This window comes from Melopsittacus undulatus, chromosome 10 (assembly GCF_012275295.1).
Source record: "Melopsittacus undulatus isolate bMelUnd1 chromosome 10, bMelUnd1.mat.Z, whole genome shotgun sequence".
NCBI lineage: Eukaryota > Metazoa > Chordata > Aves > Psittaciformes > Psittaculidae > Melopsittacus > Melopsittacus undulatus.
Window position 1 is genome coordinate 29,678,868 of NC_047536.1, and position 20,475 is coordinate 29,699,342.

At 38.9% G+C, this 20,475-nt stretch overlaps 2 protein-coding genes across 6 annotated transcripts in view; one reads left to right on the top strand and one right to left on the bottom strand.

Annotated features, from left to right (window-relative positions):
• Positions 1 to 2,836, top strand: part of SULF2 (sulfatase 2) — a 148,856-nt gene extending 146,020 nt beyond the window's left edge. For all 5 annotated transcript variants that reach the window (XM_031047015.2, XM_031047017.2, XM_005146719.3 and 2 more), the window contains one exon: positions 95 to 2,836. In XM_031047015.2, the coding sequence (XP_030902875.1) occupies positions 95 to 125 (31 nt within the window). In that variant the 3' untranslated portion in view covers positions 126 to 2,836. The remainder of the gene's footprint in view (positions 1 to 94) is intronic.
• Positions 2,525 to 20,475, bottom strand: part of NCOA3 (nuclear receptor coactivator 3) — a 31,362-nt gene continuing 13,411 nt past the window's right edge. Inside the window, exons 9-22 of the mRNA XM_031047013.2 lie at positions 19,654 to 19,801; positions 18,366 to 18,754; positions 17,088 to 17,968; positions 15,552 to 15,687; positions 14,246 to 14,438; positions 13,485 to 13,720; positions 12,084 to 12,210; positions 10,770 to 10,941; positions 9,725 to 10,021; positions 8,494 to 8,598; positions 7,799 to 8,021; positions 7,418 to 7,592; positions 6,752 to 6,893; positions 2,525 to 5,771 (exon numbers count right to left, since the gene is read on the bottom strand). Of these exons, the coding sequence (XP_030902873.2) occupies positions 5,760 to 5,771; positions 6,752 to 6,893; positions 7,418 to 7,592; positions 7,799 to 8,021; positions 8,494 to 8,598; positions 9,725 to 10,021; positions 10,770 to 10,941; positions 12,084 to 12,210; positions 13,485 to 13,720; positions 14,246 to 14,438; positions 15,552 to 15,687; positions 17,088 to 17,968; positions 18,366 to 18,754; positions 19,654 to 19,801 (3,236 nt within the window). The 3' untranslated portion in view covers positions 2,525 to 5,759. The remainder of the gene's footprint in view (positions 5,772 to 6,751; positions 6,894 to 7,417; positions 7,593 to 7,798; positions 8,022 to 8,493; positions 8,599 to 9,724; positions 10,022 to 10,769; positions 10,942 to 12,083; positions 12,211 to 13,484; positions 13,721 to 14,245; positions 14,439 to 15,551; positions 15,688 to 17,087; positions 17,969 to 18,365; positions 18,755 to 19,653; positions 19,802 to 20,475) is intronic.

Below are 20,475 nucleotides of genomic sequence, written 5' to 3' on the forward strand. Positions count from 1 at the left end.
TGTTTCAGTTGTTTTTCCCTGCTTGGAACCATGACAAATATATAACAACTTCCTCCTAGAAGGACACTAAATCATGCTCTGTTGTGTTTTTCAGAGGACAACTGTGGGAAGGATGGGAGGGCTAACCTCCCCCAAGTGCCGCACCTCCATGAGGATACAGACTGGCCAGAACTTGAGTCCATGTACAGACTAAATGACAATGTGTGTGACTTCAGAGAGAATTACAACATTAACCTGGAGGACTGGATAAACTTTGAGGCTGAACTAGGTAGAATGCTTGCACTGGTGAGTGAACTAAATACCTGCAGTGAAATGATGGGAAATGCTGTCAGAAATACAGGTCTCTGAAATCTACTATTGTACCTGCTCTTTGCTTTGGATTATACCTCACCTGCTACACAAGGCGTTTTACTTTGAGATGACACCACTAACACTGGTCCAGGAACTGACAGCAAAGGAAACATGGCTACGTCCCAGAGAGGATTCCCACCCCAGTGTGCAGTATGCACAGGGACAGTGGATGTACACTTAAACCATCCTTCAGTTCAACCGTACCTGCAGTTGTCATGAGAAAAACTTCAAAGCCAAGTACAACTCTAAAGCAACATTTAGAAAACGTGAACACTTTTGCTTCTAACTGGAGATGATGAAAAAGAACTTGGAAGAGAATCAGGAACTGAAGTGAGCAGCACTGAACGTTCTCAACACTATGGTATTTCTCACCTTCTCTCTGAGGATACATCTTAGTTCCACACCTACTTGTACATCCTGTTGCCACCTGTAGGAGTATTAAGGAAAATCTTGACTAACAGGATGCCAGATTTTGGAGGGGTTATGTAAATATTGCTCAATATACTGTTTGAAAAGAAATTCCTTCAGGTTATGAAGAATTTTGTTAATAAACAGAGTGGAATGCCCACACACCAGTTCTCCAAATGTTACTTCATGTCACATAGTGCATTTCAGGATTTCTCCATTTTTAAAGTACTGAAAAATTTCAGTAAATGTACATCTTAAATTTTAATGAACTCAGATTTGTATGAAGTTTTTTTATGTGGTAATATTATATTGTATGTTCAAAACCAAAACAGTTCCTTTGAGAAAGCATTTGCTTGGTAGTGTAACTTTGACATTTATTTTTAAAAAGGCAGCTCCAAGAAGTTCAATACTTGTAGCCAATAAAGAATAATCTAGTTAAGAGTTTAGTCTACAAATCAGATGTTCTGAACAACAGTTACTGTTTAAAGGCTTTTAAAGGGAAAACCCCATCATTTTACTACAGAAGCACAGTGTACAGTCTACTTGAGTATTTTCATAAAGATGCTATTAAATACATTGTAGTACAGGCACTAGAGGTGATATTTGTATTTATATGTTTTTCATGTTAACCTGCTGTTTTCAAGGCACATGCAGGAGGGATCTCGTGTGACAGACTCGACCAACTGTGGCCTTCACTCTTAACAAAGAGGTATTTATTTCCAAACCACAGATTTAACTTGCACTTCTAGAAACACCGTGTAAAGAAACACCAACACCAAAATGATTTTGAAACCCTTCCTGGCTTTGCACATCAGGAAATTCAAGTGGAATTACTTCATAAGGGACACAGATCTCTGATACCACACCCCCAGACTGAAAATATACTCAAATGTAGGAACTGAGGAAAAAGCCTCACTCAAAAAAGTAGCACTGGGGTCTTTCACTGGATGTGTTAGGCAGTAAAACTAGACGGGAGCTTCTGTTTATATCACATCTAAGTCAAACACACTTCCCAAAATATTCTTCCTAGGTTTTATTTTTTTTCCTGGTAATCTAATATACAATTGACTGACGCCAGCCATAGATTTGGTTTCTGATGTGTTACAGACTTCATGGATTATCAGAAACATCTGCTAGATGATGAGGTCTATACAAATAAGAATACTGAATTTAAACTCACCAGCAGAAACAGATTTGCTGCTTTCCAGAGAAAGGCATTTGCTGTCTGCCATCCCCTGGGAGTATGCACAGAGAACACTGGCTTAGATTAAAACAAATCTGCACTTACCTTTTTGTTGTGTTCAGCCTGTAGTCTGTGATGAGATGAGGGTGTGACTATCACAGTCCTGCATGGCCAGAGTGGCTTCTCCTGGTAAACCTGAGAAGTTGCCATGTCCCTTATGCAGAAACCTGAGCCTTGGGCCTTGGAAGGGGGACACAGTGTAGCTGGTATTTTATGAAAGGTAGGTTCTTACCAAATTACAGGAAACCTGTAACCTCTTCTCCTCCAGGCTCTGCTGAGGACTGCCATTTAAGTTGAAAAAGACATAAATTCCACTTGGTGTCACTGCAACTTCAGTTGCTAAATGGGTCTCATAGATGCAAGGTCCAATTGCCACTCCCTTAGCTTCTAAGTCAACTAGGAATTAAATCATTTGCTATACCCACCTGTCCTCAGTAATAGCACTGGATATTCTCTGACCTTTCCAGGATACAGTTATCAGCCTTAAAGTATTGACAGCTGAAACACTACATCACCAAGCTCTGATTTTAAATAGAAACCTTTATTTACATTATTATTAACATCCAAACACAAAAATCAGAAGAGCAGTAATACCTTACAACCAACTCTTTTATAGATCAGTCCCATGATTTTCTGTTTTGCAAAATAAAGATACAGATATTTCAAGCAATACTTATCATGTAAACTAAACTTAAATGCAATTCTCAATACTGTATGCCTTCTCCTGAGATTATTTTAAATATTGCTCTCAGAATTCCATGTTTCATCTTGCTGTATTACTGTCATCTGGTAGTCTGCACAGAAATTCTAAAATAAAACGTGTGCTAATTGGTACAACATTCAGATAGTTTTGTCTTATGACTGAAAAATGGTCCTGATTTGCTAACTTTAAAAGCAGTATCTTAGGCCTAGAGTCAAAAAATAACACTACACATGAATTCTATAAAAACATGTTTCTGTGACCAAAAGAGTAAGCAGAGACGTGTAGCATGACAATGCTCATGAGGCAGCACTGACCAGAGGTGGCTGTCCTTGCTAACTGTCCTCTTACTGGCGAGAAATGGTACACAGGTTGGTTTTTAAAAACATTCAGAAAAATCTGCTGCTATAGAACCAAACCAGAATTGGCAGAGATTAAATATCAACAGCTTTCAAGGTCAGTTTTATTTCCTGCAGTAAGATTTTCAAGCTTGATGTCATATTTAGGATCAGTGCTGCCAAGAAAGATGTCATTGATGCACTTCAGAAATGTCCCTCTCCCCCCCATACTCAAGTTTAAACTAAAAATCTTTGGATTCAGCAAAAAAGTAAGTACTGGAAAGCGCCAACATTCTGAACAGAGATGAGAAAATGATGGTTCTTTCTAATATCAATCAGTCAGGTACCAGTTATACACAGATGTATAAATAGAATCACTCATTTAAAAAGAACTAGAAGGGCAAGATGTATAAATTAGTAGATAGTCTAAGAGCTCACCTGATGAAAGCAACTGGGATTTGTAGTTTCCATCAATATCATGAACAACTACAAAATATAAAGATTGTTCTACTCTGATTTGATATAAAAAGCAAGGGATTGTTGCCTTTCAGCTTCAATAGGCAGCACTTAACAAAGAGATATGTTCTACGAAATAAGAAAGATAAAAGTTGCTTAAGCTTTTAAAAGTTTTGCATTAAAAAACACATGAACTGGACTGAGGATTTCAAATAAATACTAACCCTAACCTATATACTCAGTACTAACTGCAGAGACAAGGTTGCATAAAGTAAATCAATTGAATCTACATTCCCTTTGGAACACAACTGGTTGTGTGCTAAGGATGAACTTTTGGAGCATAATTCTAGTTAAAGTTAGTTACTTTGTTAAAATGGAAGATCACTGAATATTCTGAGCAATAAACCCACCTCTTGCTTACAGGTCCAAGAAGAAGCAATCAAGAACTCAGGTTATTTTACTCACTTAGGAGAAGTCAGTTTTCCATTACAAGGGAACAACAGAACAAAAGCACCACACATCTTAAGCATTCCTGGGTCATCCCTCATGGAATTTGAGAGGTTTGACTTGTTGGAACTGCCTGAAACTGAAAAAACTCCAACGGGCTCTTTGTATCAAGGAACCAAAATAGAGGGATGAGAGGGGAACCTATTAGCAAGTAATAGGAATGCATTTGTAACCAGACTTAAATACTGATACGAGATAAACCTGCTTAGAAAATACATTCATTATGATTGAACAATCCAATGAGGTGCAGACATTTGGTTAAATAAAGCGCAGCTTAATATCCGTATAGGTGTCTGGATGTCATGTAACAACAGGTATTTGCAACAGACAGACTTTCCTTGAAGAACATTTAGATTTCATTAAAATTGACCAAAAAAGACACAATCCAGATTCATCAACTGAAAAGGCAACATACTCCAGAAAGACATGACTGCCATGACAAGTCAGAACACCTCACAATGCAGAGCCTTTTTTGTCAATCTGCCTTATGTAAAAAGAAATGCAACAAAGTGCTCACTGGTGGAGAAAGCATTTAACAACTGGTCTTTTATAAAAAGCTATGTGTTAAAGATGTAAAAATAAATGAAGTGTTGAAGACCAAAGAGGAGAAAGATGTGGGCCAAAGTCACCCAGCTGCAAAGTCATTAAATTCAATTAAAACCAAAGAAAATTCTATTTGGACCTCAACTACACTGAGTTTACAGAAATCAATGTTGTTAAATATTTAGCTTCACAAACTCTGCAAAAATGAGTTAGTGACCTACAAAAGTCATATATATAATACATTATCTTAAAGATCATATTTACAAAATTTATTCACAAAAAGACTGCAAAACTCTGATTCAGACTGCAGTGCCTTGCCTTGAGTTTTCTGAAGTTGTTTTCAAAAGATGAAGGATTATTGCTCTAATTTCCCTACACAGAAAACATTACATTATGCAGTCTTTTCAAATAATTCTTACGAGATTGTGTTTGAGAAGGAACATGAGTACACCTTACCTTCATATTAAGTCCTTATCAAAGATATTGCATTAATCCATTATATAGTCTTTCATAAAGTGCACTCAGCTGCACATCAATATGTAAATATTAGTCACAATTGTGTTTAAATAATTTAAATTTATTACCCTCTCTTTTTACCCCGTGGCTGCAATGGACAGGATTTTGGACTAGTATGTGCCAATTCATGTTGCACCAATACCTTGCTTGGGAAATCCTGACTCGGGGTAAGAGATTAAAAGCAGCATTTATATTCAGGAATTAATATAAGAGTCAAGGCTAGGAACTACATTCTCTGTCAGATACTGTTACAAGAGAAATCAGAAACTTCTTACCACTGTGACTTCTCCAGGCACTTCTGTCGGCCTGTAGTTGGTGAAAGGGCTGTGGGTAGCCACAGTGGCTAGATAAGGTAACCAGGACTCTACCCATTGTATCTACTAACTCGCCACTGCCTAATTCACAGTTCTAGAGGCAGAGCGCCAAAAATATTTATGACCTTCTTTTGTACACCACGACATACAGTAGTAAGAGAGATTGCTTCTACTAAAATGCATTTTTGTAGGGTTGTTTTTTTTGCATTGAGTTCTTTTGCCCCTTGAGTGAACTAACTTATGACATCGTGGTGATAAACAGGAAAACCCACTTGTTTCCATAAGGCCAAGGTTAGTTGCTGTGAAGAATGCGTAGCTTTGCTTTGTAATACTAGTGCATCATTAATACAGCGCATTCTTGTGTGAAGAGATGGTTCTACGTGTCAGCAGTATTTCTGTTAAAAAAAAGGAGAAATAATCACCAGAAAATAAAAAACACTTTGGTGAAAAAAACTGGTCAACACAGTGCATTTCGAAGAGGAAAGTGCTGACAGACAATTTCTAAGCAGAAGAACAGCATTTTAGTGCTCCACTTTGGAGATAAATCCATAGAGAAAAAACGCCATCCCAAAACCTCCTAAACATGTTGTTCGAGTACCTTCACTGTGTGATGCACAGGGTTGGAAAAACCTGGTATTTCACCTTCATTTTTCCCTCTTTATCAAAATACTCCAATACCTTCCTGATCCCCCAGAAGTCCTCAGATTATTTTGGGTGCTTCCTTAAACAAAATTTCACAAGGTATGTTCTACTTAAATAAATTTAGCTTATCTCAGTTTCGCATTGCTCATCCCTTGGCATTTTCTGGAAGGATAACAGTAGAAGTATATTCAGTATTTCAGTCTTCCTTGCAGTGACTGTTATTAGCTCATTTTTCCACCCTAATAAGTTTTCCACTGTTTTTTCCTATGCACACACAAGCTTTTCTAAAGAATTTTAAGGGTAAGTCTCAGCAGCAGTTTCTGCCAAGAGGGGGACACTGTACTGCCACAATTCTTGGCCCAACTCATGAAAGCTGTTTTACAGAGTCTTTTACATATGCTGAAGATGCTTTTTGTAATCTCATGTTTTCCTTTCTAGGGTTTCTCAAGGCTCCAGAAGTATTTAAACATGCTTTGTGTGGTATAAGCCTTGTTCCTACCTCTGACCCTTCAAAGTCAGCATCTAACCACGGCATACAGCTTGAGCTAACAATGGATTTGATTTAAATATCAAAAATTAGGTATCTCAAGACATGCAAATAGTAGGTCCACAAATGTAAATACAAAGAGTATAACTAAGAACAGGATTATGCCAGAAGAATGGCTTGAAGCAAATAGTTCTTAATGGGTAGAGAGTCAACAGATCCCTTCAACCCTGTTTCCATACAGCTTACCTGGTCTGGACCCATAGGCATCCCTGACATGGGCATGGTATTAATATTCATCTGTCCCATATGGCCGCTGCTGCCATTCATGTGCATGATGCCATATGCTGCTGGATTGGCCTGATGGCTGAATTGCTGCTGGGGGAAAGAACTGCCGCACAAAAGGATAAATAAAGTTACCTTCCAAGAACCTTGCACATTGATATATTGCCTTCCCTGCACCCACTGTCAATGCATGAAAGACAAAACTATTTCTACATTTGTTTCTGCCTAATACCTGTTGAATGCAGAAACAGAAATTTCCCCTCCCAAAAGGCACACACAGAAGTGTATGTGCATTTACTGCTATGACAACTTTGGAGGCTTCTGTTAGGCTGCACCTTCCACTGTAATACTACTGAGAACTTTTGTATTACCCCAGGTTATTTTTTTCATTATTCAAAGCCTGAATGTGTGGCTTCAGTTACAAAGACTGCAGAGGTCCAACATCAATAAATAGACGTACACATGAGACATTTGATTTCCTAAACCAGAGCAGGGTCAATGGCAATACAGAAACCAGAGATACAATTTTTTTTTCTCCTCTTCTGAATCCTTTTCCTACTTAACATAGCTTCTATTTTGAACACAATCAAAGACAGTTTTTGACCTCCAGGTTATAAATGTGCACTTCACCTGCTCCTGGCCATGCTGCCCGATGGCCAGCCCTTCATCTCAGGGGACTGGTACATTGTTGCAGTCTGAGGATGCTGCATCATGGGATTTTGGGAGGGTCCCATCCTTGATGACATCATTGGGTTGGGAGGGCTTGATACTCTGGTAAATGCGGGATCAGGTTGTTGGCTCATCCCTTTAAAAAGGAAGGGCAGACAAGATACTTCAGTTATCGTCACCTGGTACTTTTAGGGGTTTTTTCTTGCAATGATGGGAAGGGGAAAAGGAAGTATTTTGTAAGAGTATTTTCCATATTTCAGAATTATTGGTATTTAGGTAGTTTGGATGAAGAAAGGGAAAAGAAAACCCGACAGACAAAAAAATCCACAGTATTACTAGTACCGTAATTAGGTGGATAGGGGAATTGCTGTGGAGGAACTTGAGGCATTGGTGGGCCTGTCAAAGCACTGTCCATGCTTCCTGAGGCAGTCACATTTGGTGGTGGACTAAAGGCCTGAGGCTGCTGTTGCTGCTGCATCATCATTGCCATCCTCTGTTGTCTAAAGTGATGACTTATTAGCTCCCTGTTACGCTGAGCCACCATTTGAGCATTCAGAAAACCTTGCTGCTATCCCCCAAAGAAAAGAAAAATTATATTAGAAAACACTTTTACAAATGAAATCACGTCAGAGTCAATCAAGCCACCTACACACTTCCTAACACTGAGTCCCAGCATATCCATTACCAGAAAGATAAGAAAACCCACAGCCAGTACAAAAAAAATCATCAGAATATCACACAAAGGCTTTCATAAAGTTGCCATTAGTGCTAAACAAATGACAAAGTACATTAGCTATCACATCCTACAAGGAAAAGACTATTGGCACACTTTATTGGCAGTGTGTCCTCATGAACAAACCCCTCTGAAATCTCAGTGAGAGAGGTACAAACCCAACTTTTTTAAATGTACAGGGGAACAAACAAAACAAAAAAGGAATGCTGTGGAACAGTGAAAGAAGGTGCAAGTTCTAAACAGATGTGTACAAGACATGTCTATTTAAAAATCACTGCTTCCAATGGCTGGTGTACTTACTTACCTGTGACCCCACCTGTGGCTGCATAACTGGTCTCATCACTGAGGTACTACCACTGACTGGGTTTTCCATTTTCATTTCAAGCGCTTGACGGGTCTGATTCATAAACTTGGAAAAAGACATTTTTGCACTATTAGCTTCAAAATAACAATATCTGAATAAAGTAATGGCTACTCCCCCAAAACAGAGTCTTTACAGACCTCTTGAAACCATTAAGTGCAATAGCTAATTTTTGCCTTGCTTGATGTACCTGAAGTACCAAGCTCTCTGGTTAAGCAGCTCAAACACACACAAAAAGAAGATCCCTCCAAACAGTACAGCATTAACTGGCTTTATTTCAAACTTCCCTTGAGATCAGTGCTCTTTAAACACTAATGCATATAGCAGGCTACCTAGTTGTTCCAAATCATGTTTGGGGCAGAAGCGTACAGCCACCAGCTTTGCTTGAAATAATGAAGTTCAGTTTCCCTCCCTCACACTCACAAAACCCCAAAGCCATACAGATTGAATTCCTGTCACAGAAAATCAGGAGAGAACACAGAATTTCCTAAGGATCAAACATTGCCATTCCATGCCCCACAGCATTCTCTCAGTTTTCCAAGTTTCATTTGTACATTGTATTGGATATCAGGACTGCATCTTCACATGGGGAAGTCAATGCATGCAGCAATTTTTTAAGCAATACTTTAACCCAGTATTAAGATCTACTCAGCTGTATCTACTCTCTCACCTTTCATCCTAAGAAAATACCTTAAAATAGCAGCAAACTGATAAACAAAGCAAATCCGATTTCAATCAGCCCAAATGACTGGTTAGAAAACATAGTGAAAAAGAAGTGACATTTGATTAACAGGAGAAATGCAGCTGCCTGCTTAATGGTATCAGTGAGATTCAGAAAAAACACTAAATCTGAACATGGAGATAAAGAGATCATTCATGGCTGCACCGTACAAGAGAACTGTGGTAAGTAGCAGTAGTAATGTGTGCTGCAGGCACCAGTCCCCTCTGTAGCTAAGGAGACTGATGAAGGAGGAACAACTGTCCTAATGAAAGTTCTTTCACTCCTACAGCCATTAGGTACTCAGTGTGAAAGTCACTGTCAAAATGAAAGATCCATCCTTTCAATCACCTGCTGTAATGTCAATTTTCCTACTTGTGAAGCAACACAATTCAGTGTGCACTTGATTCCATTCCGAAACAAGAAGAAAGTGTAAATGCAGGAGCAAGACGTTACCTGCTGCCCCTGAAGCCTCTGCTGGAGCTGCATGCGGAGCTGCTTTGGGGTATTGGTTCGAGGTCTCATCACGTTTGCTCTAGGATGCATACTTTGGAGTGGAAAATTGCTCTGCTGGCTCATCTGATTCATCACTGAATTAAAGGATGGCTGTTGTCCCTGAATGTTACTAAAACCTCCTGGCATTGCTGCCCCTTGCCCTTGATAGGGCTGACCATACAACGAAGGCTTCTGGTCAATCATAACTGAAGATTCCTGACCTTGAAATGAATCTTGTTTGGGTTCCAAAGCTTGTCCCTTCAACAGATACAAAAGTGTTTTCACTAGCAGTATATTTTTAAAGTAGGAATTCCTAACGAAACAATAAAGCTAACACAGCATAAAACCACCAATAGTTTCTTGGGTAGAACATACCATGGACAGATAACTATTGGTTTTGTCTTCAGACAAGTGAAAAATTATTGATAATAATAAATTCTTAAAAACTCAGTTCTGCTGCACACTGCTTACACAGGCATATTCAAGCCATTCCATACTTTTAAACTGCTGTTTGTACAAATGACAGTGTGATTTTGTGGTTTTCAGCAAGTCCCAAATTATTCACAGAATTTCTTATCTGCTAGCCATGCAAATTCAAGGACTGGAGGAGACAGAAGTTTCTTACTTCCTAACACATCACTGCCAGTCAAGCATCTCAAAACCCAAGCTCAGCTGACAACAGCTTACTAACAAAACCCAACACAATTCTCTGCTTATAGACTTGTAATAATTTGCACCCAAAAAAACCATCTTATACACAAGACATATTACAATAAACTAAAATGTCATTTTATCTTTTTTGTAATACGCAAGAAAGATAATCAATACTGAGCTTGTCCAATGAAAATCACTATTCAGTGTAGATGCTTCCAAAGCCAGATTTAGGTAAACCAAGACAAAGAAGTGAGGAGACAGAGCAAATGAGGAGGCATTCTTCACTTTCTTTTCAAGTAACAAAGCAATATGGGGTTTGGAAAATAAATGGCCAAAATCTCTGTTTACTTACTTGGTTTACAAGATCAGGAATTCCTAAAGCTCTGTCAATTTCTTCCAGCCCCGTGACATCCGTGTTACTCAGCAAGGTGTGCAGCTGATCCAGAAGCGCCCTTTCATCATTCTGGCCTTCCATATTTGATGCTGGACATAAGAGGTCATCCAAAGAGTTTCTAACCAATTGTCTAGAGATATAAAAACATTTCAGCCATTATGGACTATAAAGGCAAACACATAGTTTTTATACAATAATTGCTCTAGCAATGTTTAAGTACTATTATTACCCAGAAGATGGAAGTCCCTAATTCAGGTCCTACAAAGTCCAGTCAACAGCTATGTACCCTTCAGCACACACAGATTATGCTTTCTCCTGGCTTCTGCATGTGTCACAAAGACACGGTAACAGATTTTCCCACTTCTTTTCTCCATGCCTCCCTACATAAGGACTGACTCACTTTGTTAGCAAAGCATTTTGTGGAGCTGGCTTAAGAGATACCCAGTGTCATAGGGATTTTTTACAGAAGAATGTAATGATAGGACAAGGGGGAATAGTTATAAACTGACAGAGAGGAGATTTAGATTAGATATGAGGAAGAAATTCTTTACTGTGAAGTTGGTGAGACTCTAGCACAAGTTGCTCAGAGAAACTGTGGCTTCCCCATTGTTGTGGTTAAAGCCCAGCCAGTAACTCGGAACCATGCAGCCGCTTGCTCACTCCCCCCACCCCACCTTCTTCCTCCCCCTGCTCCCAGAGGGATGGGGAGGAGAATTAAAAGAAGGTAACTCCCACGGCCTGAGATAAGAATAGTCCAGTAGCTAAGGTATAACACAAACCACTGCTGCTACCACCAGTAATAATAATGATAAGGGAAATAACAAGGGAAGAGAATACAACCACTCACCACCCACTGACCGATATGCAGCCCTACTTGAGCAGCGATCTAGCCCTTACGGGTAACTGCCCCCAGTTTATATACTGGGCATGACATGCTGTGGTATGGAATACCCCTTTGGCTAGTTTAGGTCAGGTGTCCTGTCTCTGCTTCCTCTGGGCTTCCCCTCCTCCCTGACAGAGCATGAGACTCAGGAAGTCCTTGGTTGGAATAAACATTACTTAGCAACAACTAAAAACATTGGTGATATCAGTGCTGTTCCCAGGCTGAAAGTCAAAACCACAGGACTGCACCAGCTACTAAGAAGGAGAAAAATGACTGCTACTGCTGAACCCAAGACAATGCTACATTATTTTCTTTTCTCTAGGTCTTAAATTCTGACAAACAGTGAACAGTTGTATTTAAACTTATCTTAAAACCCTCCCCAATTCTACCTGTTTTGTGAACCCCGCGATGCCTGCTCCATGGAAAGCATGTTATCGGGCCATGCTCCTGGTTGGTTAGATGGTCCTGGCTGTCCATATGGATTTCCCCCCATGCCAATGTTCATCTCATTTGGCCCTGTGAGATAAAACGCATGTGGGTTTTAAAAGCAAAAGGTGTCATCTTGCTCTCCCAGGGTTCACATAAAGCACTGTGATGGATGATCACACAAACTGTCAAGCAGCTTCACAAGCTTCCCTTTAGCACAGTTTCAAGTGTATACACACTAAACTCACACTCAAGATAATTTCAGGAGTATATCAACCACAGATTTAAATATGACAGCTTAGATCTAAAGCTGCTACCCTGCTAGTGCAGAATCCTTCAGCTATTAAATAGGAATTTGATGGATACAGCAACTTTACATCCAAAGAAAATGAGGTTTCTGGCCAATGAAATATGGGCACTAGCAAATACACATTGTCATAGTGACATCAACATCTGGCATTTTAAATTCCAGAATAGAGAACATTGAAATAATCATAAGGTACATAACAATTTTCTCTTCAGTAGTATGATCTTCCTGCTACCCAGACAGAGACAAACAGCACTGTCCAGGAGAGCTTGTCATCCCATTGTTTCCCAATATTTGGAAAAATCTCCAGCAGTAACAGTTTCTAGGAAGTGAAATTGAGGGATTCTGACTCAGGACTGCACAAATGTCTTCCTGGTTTAGCCTTGCATCCACCTGTCACACTGAAATAGTAAGTCTGTCTAAGAGAACTGGTACCAGCCCTGGTAGCCTTCTGTGATCAGAACAGAAAAAAGGAATGCTGCCCTCTATTTTGGCCCTTTTGGGGCATGCTAGCATTGGCACAATAGACAAAACAACTTCAGCTCCAGGTGAGACTGCTATTATAATGATAAAACAGGAAAAAACCCAGACTGTCAGACTCTTCATATTTTAGACATGCAGCTTATCTTCTATTAAATGGGAATATTTAAAAGAGAATCTGTATTTCAGTGTGGGTTTGTATCAAAATCTGGATGCTTCATGTGAGAAGAATCTTGAAATACTTAAAGCTTTAAAACCCTGATTACCATGAAGTCAACATCAGAAAAACACTGATATCAAACACAATAAATTAATCAGGATCATAGTATCTTCAAATATAATCATGCATGGCATGAATCATCTGTGTATGAAACACACAGAGATCACCAGAAGAAAACAAAAAGAATACCAAAAAGTCATTACATGTCCCAGTCTGGGAACAAGAACAATCTTTACCTCAAAGGCCTTTACTGAAAAGCTACTGTTTGCCCAAAACCAAACAGATTCTGATGATGAATGCTTACTACAAAACTAATGAGTCTGTGTTAATCAGGACAGTACAACGTAAGGAACTTACGCATGTGAATCATTTGCTGCTGCAGCATTGGTCTTGTGCCAGGCACACTGTTGGAGCGAACAGGCAGCCCTGGCATAGTGGCACCCATCGTGGGTCTGGGAAGAGCCGTGCTGAACTCAGGTCCTGCTCTCAACATTGAAGCAGAATTTGTAGGGTCCAATCTGCTCACCTTCGAGTTCGGCAAACCCCAGTCTCCTGACTGATGCTGATTCATCACTACATTCCTAGCGGGAGCACTTACTGTAATGAAGAACAGAAAATACAATAATTTTCAACTACAGTACATTACATGCTTTGGATTTCATCTATTTTAAGGGGGGTTGGGTTTGTTTTACCAACAAGGACACCTGCCAACAACAGAGCAATTCACTGAACTCCTACAAAAGAATCTTAAGCTTACTCTGCCAAGTTCTAAAGCATCAAACAATTGTATCAATCTACTTTAAAATATTATGGCTGCCATTGTGACCTGTTCTTGCCTTCTATATATCAAAAATGTATGTTAAATACAAAACCCAAAATAGTATAAAATAATTTAACTACTAGCTAAAAGTAAAGTACTAGTAATAATACATAGATAGTGGACAGTTCTTATAATTTTAGCTAGGGATAATAACTTAAAAGTATTTATAGTACTTATGGTAAAAGTATTATTCTTTAAGGTTTCTTTTGACCCAAATTCATATTATAATCCTGCAATCTTTTTTACACAAAAGCTTCTTCCTTTACAATGACACAAGCAACATTTGTACATGAGCAACAAACCCATATTTGCTCCAAAATTTTCCTGGTTTTCCATCATTCTTGGACTTCCACCCATCAGATTTTGCTTTTGTAACATGGAGAATGCATTGATGTTCCTCGCTGGAACGCTGGAGCCCACAGGACTGTCTAAAGACATGGCTCTGCTGAAAGATGGGCGGGTGGTCTGCATAGCCTGCGGACTCCTCATACCTGTTAGAGTAGTAAAAAAATGCATGCAACTACATTTTGAATAGAAAGTACCATTAATAAAATAGGTCTGATCCATTTATGGGCACAGGTATTTGACCTTAAATAAGCCAGGAAGAGCTTCTGCATTTGATGTTCTTACTACACAAATCATAGTTCAAATACATAGTTAGGAGCTTTTACAGGAAAAGCCAAATGCAGTTCCCTTTGGCCCTAGACATAAAAAGGTGCCTTTTAAATTAAGTTCTGCAATGAAGCATGTTTTTAATATTTTGAAACACACTAGTACTACAGACTCCTTGAGAAAGAGACAAGAGAGAAAAATAACTACAGATACAAGGGGGCTGCCAAGCCTTGGGATAACAGAAGCGACAGAGACAGAAATAAGTAAAATGCTTCTGTCTGGAGAAGGCTGAATCCAGACACAACATGTCCCTGAGCAGCAGGCTAATTAACCCAGAAATCACTGTGCTCCACAGCCAAAAGCCTCAGTAGCTTTATGTGTTTGTGTTCCTGTTTTCACATTTTTCATTATCCATGTTTTACCTCCTTAGGTTACCTCAGCAATCTACTGCCCTATTCAAGAGGTGACTAACATTATAAAAGGAAGTGACACCTGCAACGACACTGCTCTGTTGGCAAGGTTATCATTCCCTCCTACTCAGCTTCCTATTAAGCAAGGGCATTCCTCTCAGTGTTGAGGAGGCATACTCAATAGAATTTACAGGACACAAGTGTTTTCGCAAAGCATAAGTGGGCAATCAAAAACTCAAAAAATGTTTATCCTAATGTCTTTGAGAAATCTATGTCAGGCAAACTCAGAAGAAACCATAAAACAAGGAACTGAAGTTGATGCTATTCATTATGTCTATAGTAGATGAGTGCTGCAAGACAATAGGACAATAGTGTACTTTATTACACTATATGTAATGTGTATATATATATGCATACTATGTTTCATAGCCTATGAAACATAGCCTTTTTGCATGACATTTGTCCTTGAAGATATAGATCAAGAAAGTACTCCTTAAAGATTTGAGGATGCATTATGTTTACATCAGGCAAGAAGAAAACTCTAAATTTAAACCCAAAGTGATAGTAGATTAATTTCCTTACCCAATGAGGCATTTCCTTGAAATAAGGCTTGCTTTGTTCCAAGGTTAGTTCCATTTGCAGACATGGCATTATTGTAAAACTCTGAACTAGTCAGATCACCTAGAATTGCATCCAAATTATCCAAGTCTCCGTTCATCTGAAAAGATGCAGTAAAATACCAAGGTTATTTACCATCATGTGCTATCCTTCAGCTCTTATTTAGCTCCTTGCTAATCTTAAAAGATAACTGGGAGACAATGGTTTCAGTTCAATGACAGTACCTTGAGCTGTCTCGCAATTTCCAGAGAACTTCGGCTATCATTTAGCTACATTTTTAAGATTATTTTGCTTGGCTGATTTTGAGAATTAGGAGAAACTGGAGGTACACATAAATAAAACAAAAGGCACCTCTGAATATAAACAGTTCAGTCATCACAAATTACAAAGATAAAAACACTGAGGGGAGCAAACAATGTCACAAATGCATCCTGTTAACAGAAGATTTGTGGATTTGTTTTGCATATATAGTGGATTTGTTTTGCCGCTAAACAAGCTTCTCCGAACATGTTAATTTTAGATCTCAGGAGCAAGGACTGAAACCATGCATTGAGTATGCTTACAGAGGAGTTAGTGACTTTTGCATCAGTGGTACTCGATAAATGTTATAAAGTGTTTCATTTATAGTCAGCCATTAGCTAATATAAAAATTGTGCAGTGATTTTTTATTTGTATAGTTATTGCTGACTTGGAAAATCCAAGTTCTAAGATACCAGCATGTTTTCAGTAAACCCTGACATACTGATTAGTGTTATGTACTTAGAAGCTGCTCCAAACGTTGACTTAGGAACTAAATACAAAAGAATTATTATATACACATTATCATTTGAAGAATAGCTGTGCCTAGCAAGTGTACTGCTTCTGGGAGAGTTGTTCCATGGTGGGATTGTTTGCTATTTCATGACATTTCTTAGAATTGCAACTCTAGAAATACAGAAACAAATACACATGTATTTACCTAAATGCTGAATACGTTAGTTGGAACAACATTTTCCTTCACTTCAGGAAAAAAAAGGGTGGTAATACCAGTGAATGAACTCAATCAAATCTCTGGCTATTTTAACTATTACACATTTTTGTGTATTGTTTGTACTTTCAACATGAAATCATGTTTCACCTTTTGCTACTGTATTGCCTACTGATTACAGAAGCAGTTACAACTCCATGTCCTATTAAGCCATGAAAATAAACATGTGCTATGCGAAACAGCAGGTGTTAAGGATCTGATTTTAAAGAATAATTTGTAAATATATGCTACCTTAGTCATACTATAACTTAAAGACAACATCAGTCCAGGACTTCAGTAGGGCACATTTGGTTATTTACATGTCCTGTGCTTTTTCAGTTACAATCAAACCAGAATGTACAGTTTCACACCATTTGCACAGAACTTTCTTAGAAATGCTTACACACACTTACTAAAGTGTTCTGTATTTATCCATTCACTGTAATATGAAATTACTGGTTTGTTCACTACCCTCATTTTACATTATACTGTACCTCTTCCACTGGTTCTGCTTTTACTTTTGTCTCCTTTTCTTGACTAGAAGTAGGTATTGTAGAACTACTGCATTGTCCCATTTTATTATCCACATTTTCTACTTTAGGCTTCAACTCCTTGGAAAGAGGATCCTTAACATCATCTTTATCTAACAGGTATCTTAGTAAAGCGTTGTTTTCCTTCTTCTTTGGGCTCAGTTGCTCCTGTTTGACAGTGCCTTCTCCACAGGGGCCTGTATTACTAGTATCATGATACGTGTCTTTACCAGTAGCTTCAGCTGTAATTTTGGCTACCTCTGCAGGAGAATTACCATTCTGCAACAGTTTATGCAAAATCCGATGCTTCTCTTGCAGGAGGGATGTATGCATGTTTGAGGAGGAAGACACCCCTCCAGATGTTGATGAAGAAACTCCTGAAGGACTGGTAACACTGGCAGAAGATTCTTTACAGTTTGAGTCTAAAGGGGAGTTTGATGCTGTAGAATGCCCTCTTTCCTCTGAGGAGCACGTGAGCAGCTGAAGCAGTTTTTTATGCCCTTTGCTTTCAGATGGTCCTCTTTGACTTTCAGAGGCCTCCAGATTTCCCTCTTTACTATCTTTTTCATTAAGGAGATCCCTGCTGTTTGACTGGCAGATGGAACTTTCCACTTGGTTTTGTTCACAGTACAAACCAGAAGGGCTTTTGGAGTCCTGGGTACTTGTTTTACTTTGCGGAGCTATGCTCATGTTTGGGGAATTATCCAATTTTGGACCCGGTGAAGACAGTGTTGATAAAAGAGAATTTCCAACACCCTCACTAATGGCTTGAAGAGCACTAAGAGAACTGCTGGAGAAAGTGCTGGTGCCGGTGTTGCTGGCAGATCCCATTGGAGAGTGCATACCTGTATCACATGACAGAGATCAAATTTATTAGACTACAGTAATGTCTGTACCTACTTTTCCTTTGGACTATGTATGACTGCCACACTGAGTTAATTATTGCACAGAGTAGTTGTGCCTGCCCCATCGCTGGCAGTGTTCAAGGCCAGGCTAGACAGGGCTTTGAGCAACCCAGTCTTGTGGAAGGTGTCCTGTCCATGGCAGGGAGTTGGAACTGGATGAATTTTGAGGTCCCTTCCAACCCAAACCATTCTGTGGTACTATGATTCTGAAATAATGTTTTAGCATTACGTTACTTACACAAGGTGATACGGAACTCTTAAAAAGGATGAAAGAGAGAGTTCAGATAAAACTGAGAAAGGGAGATTAATAAAAGAGCTTATAGCAAAAATAAAATACCTGTAACTGGAGAAAATTGGTGTGAACTCATTTTTGGACTCCCTCGATTCCTAGGAGATATCATTAGGTTCTGTTGGTTGGAAGTTAAACCAGGACTACCATGTGGTGGGCTACTTATATTTAAGCCGTAACTGTTGTTCTGGTAAGCTGAGGACTGCAGTCCAGGTCCAGAGTTCCCAGGCGCCATATTACCAGGGCCTCCATATCGAGTGTTGCTGAGCTGACCCACAGCACTGGGATCTCCCATACCATAGCTCCTGTTCTGCACTGGCATGCCTTGGCCAGGTGACATGCTCATAAGACCACCAACAGAATTCGTGTTTCCAGCCACAGGTGTTCTGACATTTTGCCCAACTGAATTAGGATTTGGCCGATATCCATTTTGTTCTCTGCAAGTTTAACAACATCCCCAGAAATCCCAAGAAAACAAATTAAAACCGTATATGGAATCAAGTGCTACAAAGACAGAAAACATAATTAAAGAATTTTACAGATATTTTTTCAAAAAGACATGTGAGGATTCAAGCTTCCACAGAAGCAGAACTAAGCCATGCCACTCACAACTCATTTATTCATTACAGAAGTGCTTGGTCTTTTAGGTGGTTTGGGTTACAAGCACACACAGTATTGCCTCTTCAAAAGGCTTTCATCAACAGCCATTAGTCAGGTTTATCAATTTAAACATCTTCCATCTACTCCCTTCCTGTGTCAAGGCATGACACCTTTCTACCGTGCACACTAATGATGCCTTGACCAATCTCAGCTACTCATTTTTCAGCATCTGGAGGCACTTAAGTGCCAGAAGCAGACAGATTCTCTCCACACTGGCATTTCAATTATTCTTGCAATCAACAAGAACAGGTCACATGAAGTGCTATTTAAGGTACATTTAACTTTGAGTCATCAATGATGCATCCGAGGGGGTTCTGTTGTCTTTTTAATTGGTCTGCAACTAAAAAGAGTAAGATAAAGCATCTAACTGAGCATTTCTATTTTCAGTGTTTCATCATTATAAATGTTAACCCCAAAGAATAATGAATACATAACACAGGCTCCATGCAGGTACTGAGGAAAAACCTCTCTGACTGTCACTGTCTTTCTGCCACACAGTTAAGTTGGAGTGTCAGTGTTAGGATGACATTTATTTGTATGCTATGCAACTCTGCTTCCCAAGTTACTCCCCCTCTGCTTGAATTTTAATCAGGTAAAATATTTTTGTATCTTCAAGGTCAAATACGTTTTAAAAAGCTATGATACTTAAATGACAAAGAAATAGCACTGATTCCACCTTTGAAGAAAGTGGGTAGAGACAAATCCATGGCGGTCGTTAGTTACAGGATTTCGAAACAGTTTACTCTTTGTCTGTGCTGTCACTATAGTGCCATCCGCTAAAGAAAACCGATACAATGGTGTTTCAGCGTGACCTTGTGTGTAAGCTGCAAAGGAAACACACAAATAGAATTCACATTTTAAAAAGCAATAATTACAAGTATGCACTCTACAGATTAACACAATCTTGCTGAAGATATACTAAATAAGAAATAATTAACCAGACACATCCAAGATAGATACTCAGAAAAAGCAAGTATTCCATGTCTTCTCCTAAATTTGGAGAGGAAAGATAAAAGCAAACAAGATTATTTTGCTGCTGAGTAAATTGTGCTCAGTATGCCCAGCACAAAAAGTTCTGCATTTGTTAACACACTCCCAAGGCCAGCTTAGTAAGTTTCCACGGCTTCTCCTTGGGAAAGTATTTTCACGTTTAGAAGTTTTATTTTATTTTAAAAAATGTGGAAAATATTGCTTTTAATCTGAGCTCCAAATTTTGGATTAATTTAGGGTTTATTTAATCAGATAAATTGAAGAACCTCCAATGGAATGGAAACTCCACTTTATGCCAGTATGAGTTTCTCTTTATTTAGTATCCCCTCTACTTGAATTACTCTGTGAATCCCTCAAAAGTATCACAGATCAGAAAACTTTAAAAACATCATCTTTCTTACTGAAGACAGTGGCTGTACTTCACTTTATCTATGAAGGTTATCAAATTAGCATTACAAAATACATAACACTGGAACACTGAATGTATTTTGAAGCCTTGTTTCTTGAA